Source organism: Camellia sinensis, chromosome 8, assembly GCF_055761805.1.
Source record: "Camellia sinensis isolate YWXY chromosome 8, ASM5576180v1, whole genome shotgun sequence".
Classification (NCBI taxonomy): Eukaryota; Viridiplantae; Streptophyta; class Magnoliopsida; order Ericales; family Theaceae; genus Camellia; species Camellia sinensis.
The window spans coordinates 180,228,466-180,238,753 of record NC_138968.1 but is presented as its reverse complement, the minus strand read 5'-3'; the positions used below and the strand labels follow the sequence as shown (position 1 = coordinate 180,238,753).

The following is a 10,288-nucleotide window of genomic DNA, read 5'->3' as shown; positions in this document are numbered from 1 at the left end:
CATACAAACAAATACTCCCCAACCACCTATCCTTCCAAAACATAGACATTACAAATCTTGATACTCAAACTTGATTGAAAGAAGTTGCACAGTTGTTGGTTGCTTGAAACCACTGAAAGGATATCAGCCTAAATTCTAAAGGCCCTGAGGTTTGAATCAGACACTAGAGACCAAGGCTGCTATTATGATAATACTTGCTACATAATACATTTTTCCATAAAGCCCTATTCACTGTCTCAAATTTCCACCACCATTTTAATAGGAGACACAATTCACATCTCTCATCTTCTAATGCCAAGACCTCCAATCCTTTTTACCAGATGAATTTCCCTTTTCAGTTCTGAACCTTCTGAAAGAACGGATGCTTGTAGCCTATCTAACACCTTAGCCACTCCTTCAGGTATTTTAAACAATGATAGGTAGTATGTAGGAAGATTAGACATCACAAGCTTGATTAGAGATAACCTGCCACCAAAAGAAAGTAATTTCCTTTTCTAGTTTGCAAGCCTCAACTTAAAGCTCTTCACCACAGAATTCCATGTGGACTTTAATCTAGGATTGACACCAAGAGGCAGACCTAAGAACTTAAATGGTATACCCTTCTTGGTACTATTTAGTGCCGCTGCAAATTCATTGCGTAAATTCTTCTCCACAACCACCCCAACCACCATACTTCAATAATAGTTGGTCTTCAGTCTAGAAATCACCTCAAAACACCTTATAGAATTCTTTTAATGCAAAAGATTTCATCCAAATCTGCTTCACATAATAGTATTGTATCATCATCATATTGGAGATGTGACACATTCACCTTATCTTCACTGTGTGGCTCTCACGGACAGCTTTCCCATGAAAAATAGGACTTGTGACAACTGATGGAATGTAATTCGGACTTGTAGGTTGGGAGTTAGAGCCAAATACACCATAAACTTAGTCGAAAAAGGGCATTCTGAGACCGAAAATTCAAAACAGTCCCCGAACCACCGTGTGGCTCTCACGAAGAACTTCCCCATGACAAATAAGACTTGTGACCACTAGCGAAATGTAATTCGGACCCGTAGGTGTGGAGTTAGAGCCAAATACGCCCTAAACTTAGTCGAAAAAAGGGCGTTCCATAGGAGAAATTTCAAAACATCCCCTGAACCACCATATGGCTCTCACGGACAGCTTCCCCTTGACAAATAGGACTTGTGACAATTGACAGAATGTAATTTGGACCAGTAGGTTGGGAGTTAGAGCCAAATACGCCCTAAACTTAGTCGAAAAAGGGCGTTCTAGGGCTGAAAATTCAAAACAGCCCCTGAACCACCGTGTGGCTCTCACAGATAGCTTTCTCTTGACAAATAGGACTTGTAACAACTAGCAGAATATAATTCAGACCCGTAGGTTGGGAGTTAAAGCTGAATACGCCCTAAACTTAGTCGAAAAATGGCATTCCGAGACCGAAAATTTAAAACAGCTCCTGAACCACCGTGTGGCTCTCACAGATAGCTTCCCAATGATAAATAAGACTTGTGACAACTAATGGAATGTAATTTGGACCCGTAGGTTGGGAGTTAGAGCCGAATACGCCCTAAACTTAGTCGAAAAAGGGCGTTCTGAGGCTGAAAATTCAAAACAACCCTCGAACCACCGTGTGGCTCTCACAGAAAGCTTCCCCATGACAAATAATACTTGTGACAACTGACGGAATATAATTCGGACCCGTAGGTTGGGAGTTAGAGCCGAATACGCTCTAAACTTAGTCAAAAAAATGGCGTTCCGGGGGACAAATTTCAAAACAACCCCCAAACCACTATGTGGCTCTCATGGATAGCTTCCTCTTGACAAATAGGACTTGTGACAACTGACGGAATGTAATTCGGACCCGTAGGTTAGGAGTTAAAATCAAATACGCCCTAAACTTAGTTGAAAAAGGGCATTCCGGGGTCGAAAATTCAAAACAGCCCCCAAACCACCGTGTGGCTCTCACGAACAGCTTCCTCTTGACAAATAGGACTTGTGACAACTGATAGAATATAATTTGAACCCATAGGTTGGGAGTTAGAGCCGAATACACCCTAAACTTAGTCGAAAAAGGACATTCTGAGGCCGAAAATTCAAAACAGTCCCCGAACCACTATGTGGCTTTCACTGATAGCTTCCCCATGACAAATAGAACTTGTGACAACTGACGGAATGTAATTCGGACTCGTAGGTTGGGAGTTAGAGTCGAAAACGCCTTAAACTTAGTCGAAAAATGGCGTTTTGAAGCCGAAAATTCAAAATAGCTCCCGAACCATCATGTGGCTCTCACGAACAGCTTCTCCATGACAATTACGACCTGTAACAACAGACGGAATGTAATTAGGAGATGTTCTAACATCCGAACAAGCGTGGTCCTAATTACATTCCGTCTGTAATTAGAACATGTTCTAACATATCTCGAGTCATGGTCTCCGAACATGTTCTAACATACATTTAAGGTAGAACAATCGAGATATGTCTTCTTGGAAATAAAAGCATATATATATGTATCATGGAATATTTATTCCAACTAACGGCACAAACAATCTAATATGTAATTGCTTCATCCTATAAATATACAAAGGCAATTATTAGAATATGTGAATGTTATTTTCATAAAGTTGTCGCTCTTTGGGCCACGCCTGTACGGATTTGTTCTTCCCAATAGGTCACCAATCCCAGAACTACTCTAGCCTAAGCACGCTTAACTGGGGAGTTCTGCTAGGGATTTCACCACTTGGGAAAATGTCTCGATGCTATATAAAGGTCCAAATTTTTACTTTTATAGCTCAGAAACTCCCTCTCCATTCCCGATGTGGGACACCGGGACCATACAATATAAGCATATTTTCTTGTCATTATTTGTATGATATTACTCTTTTTTATTTTTTATTTTTTTTTCCCTTTCCCTCGAGTTACACAGATATTGCATATGTGGACAGCTGGTATTTTTAAAATCAAAGCTAACAAAATAGTCTTTTATCTTTTCAATTGAATCAAGACAGTCAGTGATCATCTAGGACATATTGTATGTTATATACCACACATTTGAAGAATGAACAATATCACAAAAGTGATAAATTGTGCTATTTAAATCAACAATTATAAAATTAGAGCACATGCACCACTTATATTTACTAAACAATTTCTCCATGTTTTATAGTTTTTACCATTTTTTTGTGTGGATAGTGTATCTTAAAAATGAAAATAGAAGAATAAAAAATACAAAGCAGTGTTTTTTGTTTTTCAAAATACAAATCAAACGTATTTTTCTTAACACAGTAAGTCGAGAGGACAAAGTGTCTAATGAGACCTAAATTACCTTCTTATTATATTTCTTATTTTACTTTTTTTTTTTTTTTTTTTTTTACTTTAAGGCCTCCACAGCAATACTATTCTCTCTTATTCTTCATTTTCATTGAATACCGAAGTGGGAGGTTGTTGATAAATTATTACGAGGAAGACAAATGAAGTCCTTGTTTTACACTGTGTTTAGATGGATCAAAGACTCACATGGGATGTATGTACAAATTCGTAAAATAAACATAACTTCAAATAGTGCATGAATATATAAATTTTTTTAAAAAAATGAATATATAAATAATTTTAGCCAAACTCAGTATCTTTAACTGAATTTAAATTTTTAAAAAATTGAATATAAAAATAATTAAACACAAATTCAAAGACTAAACATTTGTAATAAAAGAGATTTGATAAATATGAAAAAAAAAATTAATTAATTAAAAACTTTTTTTAAAAAAAGGGACATTTACTAATGAATCTCATCTCACAAACAAGTATTCCAATTAATGTAAGTTTTTTCTATTGATCTGTTAAATCCTATTAGTGGAGAGTTTCTTTCCGTGTAATCCTATTTTATTTTAATAGTGTTTTGTAGGACTAAGCAAGGAATCCGTAAAATCCGTAATTTGATCCAATCTAGTGCAATTCGGTAGGTTTGGATTGATTTTTTGAATATGTGATTCGATTTTGGATTGAAAAATTAAAAATCCGTAGTTCACGGATCAGTTCCGGATTGAACCCCATGGTTCCGAATTGAAACCAACCCGGACCATATACAAATAGCCTATATTTACATTATACACCCCGCATAGTGTCTTCTCTTATTCCATATAAAACCTAAACCCAAACCTAAATCCGCCTAATATCTTTTTTTTTTGTTGGTTGGTTTTTAGTTTTAATTTGTAATGGTTTAAATATTTATGGTGGAACCAGTTTTCTTATGATTGTTTAAATTCTAGAACAACATGTCGCTATTGTGGAACTAATATGATACTATGTTTATGTTTTTGTGAAATTAAAATATTTTATATCTTTTTTGTTATTTAATTATGTGAATCCGTGGTCCTAAACTGATCCGATCTGTGCTTAAATGGACTGATTCAGATTGATTTCACGATTTAAACAGATTGGATTGGTTCTAATTTTTCAAGAACCGTAGATAACGGATTGGTCATGATTTTACTTCAATCCGATCCATACTCACCCCTTGTGTTTTGGTGGACAACTATACTCTTTTATTAATGTAACATGTATGATGTGATACTCCAATGTGGTAGGTATTAATATGACACTCTAATGATGTGACATTTCAAAAAAATTAAAAACTCCTTAGTATACTTTTTCTAAATGTGACAACGTGACAGGTATGATATGATACTCCATAACTTTTACTCAAAAATAAAAATAAAACTTAGTGTACTTTTCCCAAATGTGACAATGAGGCGGGTATGATGTAACACTTCAAAAAAAATAAAGACTCCTTAGTGTATTTTTCTTAAACGTGACAACGCAGCAGGTATGATATGACACTCTAAAAAAATTAAAATCTCCTTAGTGCACTTTTCCCAAACATGACAATGTGGCGAGTATGATGTGGCACTCTCAAAAAAATTTAAAATTCCTTAATGTACTTTCTTCAAACGTGACACGTGACACTCCTTAGTGTACTTTTCCCAAACATGATAATGTGACGGATATGATGTGACACTCCAACATGGTGGGTATGATGTGACACTCTAAAAAAATTAAAAACTATTTAATGTACTTTTTTCAAATGTGACACTCTAACGTGGCAGGTATAATGTGACACTACAATGTAGTAGACATATGAGTCATTATACATTCAGAAGAAGCCAGAAGAAGTAAATGCATCGCAAGAAAAAATATGGGACTTATTGGTCAATCTCCAAAAAAAAAAAACTCAAAGATAATGCAAAAGTATATGAGTGATATATATATCATATCAAACTTTGAAATTGAAATTTTTTTCTGAATATCTATTTCTTCGTTTTACTTCTACTTCTTCTTCTGTTTTCCAACCCCCATCCACCCCCAACAAAATAACGTTCAAAATATTTATCAGTGTATGTATATCCTGTTAAACATTGAAATTCAAAAAAAAAACTGAATATCTATTTCTTACACATTATTTTTTCTAAAATAAGCAAATTTTCAGAATATATTTTCAACTTACTATTCTTAGCCATCCAAGAAATAAGACATTTTTTTTTGTTTTTTAATATTTTATTATTATCATTGTTTTTTCCTCATTCATTTTTTGTGCGTGCAAAATTTTTTTTTTTTTGAAAAGTTTGGAATACTATTGTTTTCAAAACAATTTGAAAATTGAAAAACAGTTGACCTACATTTTAAAGAAATATAGAAAGAAAAAAAATTGAAAACACAATGAATAAAAAAAATTATTCCCTTTTTTGTTTTCTTTTTTCTGACTTCTCTGTTAACCTGTTAAATCAATATGCAAAAAAAACAAAGAACTTTACTTCTGAAGAACACAATGTCGTAAAAATATATATATATATATATATATTTAAAATGTTTACAAAAAAATTATATAAAAATAAGTTTAAACTCAGAATGATAACCTATATAATTTAAATTCACTAGAAACAAAAAATATATATATACTAAAAATAACAAAAAAATACTAAAAATAAAAAACTCATTTTCAAAAAATTGAATTCAAAAAATTGGAACCAAACAAGGTGAATTTTTCATCTCAAAAATGAAAAAAAAAAATTAAACTTTAAATAAATTTGTTAGACAATAATTGAATTTTAATTTTTTTTACCCACTCAATTTTGAAATTACTATTAGTCGATCGATTCTATAAGACCATCTCCAACGTTTCACCAAACCTTACATCAGATTTAAAATTTGGTGAAAAAAGTCACTTTTTGCAGCTCCAATGATTTAATCAAATTGGTATCAAAACAAGAATTCAACAACTTTTTCATCAAAGTGAGAACAGGGGAAATATTTCATCAATTTACTGTGCGTGACCGTTAGGGGAGACCAACCGGTCAACCAGCCGGTTGACCGGCCAGTTGATCAACCGGTCGACCGGTTCCCTTGCAAATAGGTTAGTTCAAACAGGTCAAAAGGTTCAAAGAGGTAAAAAAAAAATACACTAATCGGTCGACCGGCCGATCGACCCTGCTTTGATGACAACCATTGGAACAATCTGTATTAGATTGAGAAAATGGTCTTTTTTTTTACTCAGATTTGGTGAACCGTTGGAGATGCTCTAAAAATTAATTTGGAGAATAAACTAGTTACAAATACGTGCATGCATACACATAAATTAGCCAATAAATTTTTGACTCAATTAGTTTATCCAGGATGGACTCTAGATAATTTGAGACTTAAAAAGATAATTCTAAATGAGGAATTTTATATATTTTTATTATTTTTTTGCAAAGTATATTATTTAAAATTTAATTTTTTTTTTTTTATATTTAGGGGCTTATTGATTTTTAAGACATAGTTTGGAAGTAAAATAAAATTCCAAATTAAATTTAGTGCTAAGTCAGTAAATTCCGTTTGATTGTAATCAAAAATAGACGACGAGAAGTAAATTGGACAAATTTTTAAAAAAAATTAAGAATTAAATTAAAATAATACAAAATCTTAATTCCAAATTAATTTGTGCATAATAATTTAAAAAACAAAATAATATTTTCTTGATATTTTATCTTAAACTATTTTAATATTTTTATTTTTATTGACTATCCTGACCAAAATACATCATCCCAAAACAAACCACCCCTAATTCCGCCCAACATCTCGTGTCATTCATCGTATTTGCAAGAAACTCTCGTCTCCCTCTCGCTCCTCCTCAACTTGTTGGTTGCCGCCACCGCCGTCGCTAGCCTTGTCGGTCGCCGTCGATCATCCTCTCAGATCGCCTCCGCTCGCCTATTTGGTAACTGCTAAGTCTCTCTTTCTCTTTGCTCTATTATTTACTCTCCAGATTTGTTTCTCTTGCCCTTTTATTTACTCTCCTTTTGCTATCCAGGTTATGGGCATTTTTTTAAATATTATTTTTTAATCTTGGAGTGCAATGACCACAGTTGTTTGTTTGTATTAATTTGGACTAACTAATATTATTTTGTGTTAGATTGTGGCTGATTCTTATTAATTTCTCCTGTTGAAATTGTGGAGATTTTAGGTATATAGACATCTTTCAACCACATCGCCCGAAGCAATCTCTCTTGTTCGAGGATCAATCATCCGATTTCTCATTTTAGGTCTCTCTCTCTCTCCCTCTCCGCGTTAACAGTTTCTTCATTTGAAGCTGGTTCTCTGTTTTTTACTTAATTTTTCTGTGATTATTATCTGTCAATTGTCTGGTTTTTACCGATCTATTCATATGTTTTTGGTTTATTGATTTATTTCCATGTCTTAGAATTAAATTCCATATATTTCTATCGGTGAACTTGTTTATTAGGGGGGGACTCCAAAAACTAAAAACTGACCGGATGAGTTTTTTTTTTTTTTTTTTTTTTTTTTTTCACAGTTTCAGAAATATTAACAAATTTTTTGAATTCTCAAAAAATAATATTTCATCTTTTTCCAAACGTTATGACTTTTGAAGGGCAATGTTATATCTTTGCTATTAGTTCAAAGTTATCAATTCATTCCTCATTCTTTCTTTTAGGTAGTGTTCTGCTGTCACCTTTCTTAAAAAAGGATTTGATTCATGAAACATTATTTGAGAGAGGTAAACTGTCACAGAGCAACTGTGATCATCGTGATAAATGATTGTTTGATGTTCTAGAATTATATGTTTTTTTATTTATTAGACTCAAAATCACATATCTTTTTGTATTATTTGGTGTATTAAGGAAATGAATAATTATCAATATCTTTTTTGCAATTGAGCATTACAAGATTTCTTTTTGTCCATTTTTACTCAACTAAAATTAGTAACAGGTTTGTTCTTTTTATTTTTGTGTCATCAGAAAAATAAGGCTCTTGACAGCAAAAGGTGGTATAATGTTGAGCAACAGAGATCAAAATTTAGCTGAAGATGTTGTGATTGAGATACTCTCAAGGCTGCCCGTGAAATCCCTGTTGCGATTCAAATATGTCTGCAGGTATTGGTACACTCTAATTAAAAGCCCTGATTTCATTAGCAAGCACTTTAACCAGGAAAACAATAATGGCCATCTCCTTGTTCATCATTATATTTCCAACATTGATAGATATGCTATCGCTCTTTTCCCTGATGAGACACTTTCTGGCATACCGCCTTTACATGAAAAACTTGATCATCTACAGATCCCAGATTGTATGGGAGATGTTGTTGGCCCCATTGACGGCATGTTTTTGGTATACACTTGGTATAGTGATGGTGACCGTATGGCTCTGTGGAACCCTGCTATGAGAGAGTTTAGACGCCTCAATGTACTCGAACCAATTTTTCCACCGAATTTTCATGCCGTTGTAAATGTAGTTGGATTTGGGTTGGACCCATTGACTAGGGATTACAAGATTATTTGGATTCGTGACTTTTATGAAGCGATTGGTGATGAATTGGGTGATGAATCAGGTGATGACATAGATTATCCTTATTATGTTGTTGCAGTATACACTCTAGGTACAGATTCATGGAGACATTTCGATCTTACGATACCTACAGGCCGTTTCATCTATAATTCCTTGTGTGCCACATGCATAAATGGAGCATATTATTGGCTGTGTGCTGTAGGTAATGCTAATCAATATAGCATCCTTTCATTTGACTTGAGGCTAGAGGAGTTTAGAGAGATAGAGGTGCCTGCTAATACTGAATATATATGGGGGTCTCTTTCATTGTACAACGGTTCTATTGGTTTGTTCTTTTGTCAAAGTGATGTGACTATGGAATGTGTTATTGATATATGGGTGATGGAGGAGGAAGGGTGTTGGATCAAACTAGTAACAGTAAAACTCTTTCCAGAAGTTTCACGTCCGTGTGGGTTTTGAAAGGAGAAGGAGCTTTTGTTTGAAAGTCGGATGAACAATCTGGTGTTGTTCAACCATGAAACTCATGAGATTAGAAATCTTGAAATGTACGGATGTGGCAGTTTGCTTTGGGCTGTTTGTTACAAAGAGAGCTTAGTTTCATTGTTTGGACAAAATGATGAGGATGGGAGAAGGGACTACCAATTATCTGATGCTGTTCATGACTTCTTTATTACCAGTTGCCGCCAGAGCCTAGGATTTAGGAAACCAAATCCAAAATAACCTATTATTATTGTTATCCGATTGTCCTTTTTTTTTTTTTTTTTTTTTTTTTTGTAGGTTGTCTCGTCGGTTTATTTTCTCTGTTTTGAAAATTTGTACTTTTTTATGGATGTTGAAATTAATAATTTGAAATTATATACGTTGACATTTCTTTACTTTTTATTATTATTTTGAAGAGCAATACAATACTACATCTCCTAATTTCTACCCCCAAACTCCCCTCGAATGATAACAATTTATTATTTGCCATATCATTGGGTGAGTTTGGAAAAATTAGGGAATGGAACATTTTTCACACTTTTTATCTCAATCTCATTATTAATTAATTAGTAGGTAACCCGTGCAATACCCGATAATTTATTTTTAAAATGAAAAATTACTTTTGGATCTTAATATTTTGTGTTGAAAAATTTTAACAATTGAAAGTCAAATACAAATAGATTTACTAATAGTTGATAAAAATTTATGTCACTATGTGTTATCCTTTGTAAAAGGCTTATAAAAAAAAATTCAAAGAATTTTAAAAAATATGTATTTTCAACTTGAAATCAAATCATCATTTGTATTAATCAAATTTATCAAAAATTATGAATTTAACTTATATCAAAATATTTTTTTCTAAAAAAAAATAAAAATAACAAAAAAATTATAATATATATAAATTATGACTTGATTATAACTCGTGGTGTATTATTTTGATTATTAATAGAAAAGATTTTTGCTAATTTCT

At 33.0% G+C, this 10,288-nt stretch overlaps 1 protein-coding gene across 4 annotated transcripts; it reads left to right on the top strand.

The window, feature by feature from the left end:
* Positions 1-7,077: 7,077 nt before the first annotated feature.
* LOC114285162 (putative F-box protein At3g10430) lies at positions 7,078-9,726 on the top strand. 4 transcript variants are annotated; one of them, XR_014338781.1, is made up of 4 exons: positions 7,078-7,252; positions 7,499-7,577; positions 8,292-8,426; positions 8,611-9,726. XR_014338781.1 is itself a non-coding variant. In XM_028228167.2 (3 exons), exon 3 carries the CDS (start codon positions 8,326-8,328, stop codon positions 9,295-9,297), a length of 972 nt encoding a protein of 323 aa, XP_028083968.2. In that variant the 5' UTR covers positions 7,078-7,252; positions 7,499-7,577; positions 8,292-8,325; the 3' UTR covers positions 9,298-9,726. The 4 variants fall into 4 exon arrangements, 3 of the variants coding, with proteins under 3 accessions (XP_028083968.2, XP_028083967.2, XP_082740381.1); XM_028228167.2 differs by having other exon boundaries at positions 8,292-9,726; XM_028228166.2 differs by having other exon boundaries at positions 7,492-7,577; positions 8,292-9,726.
* The last annotated feature ends 562 nt before the right edge of the window (positions 9,727-10,288 follow it).

Excerpts from the sequence above, each read along its gene's own strand:
- LOC114285162 (XM_028228167.2), top strand. The coding sequence starts at position 8,326 with ATGTTGAGCAACAGAGATCAAAATTTAGCTGAAGATGTTGTGATTGAG.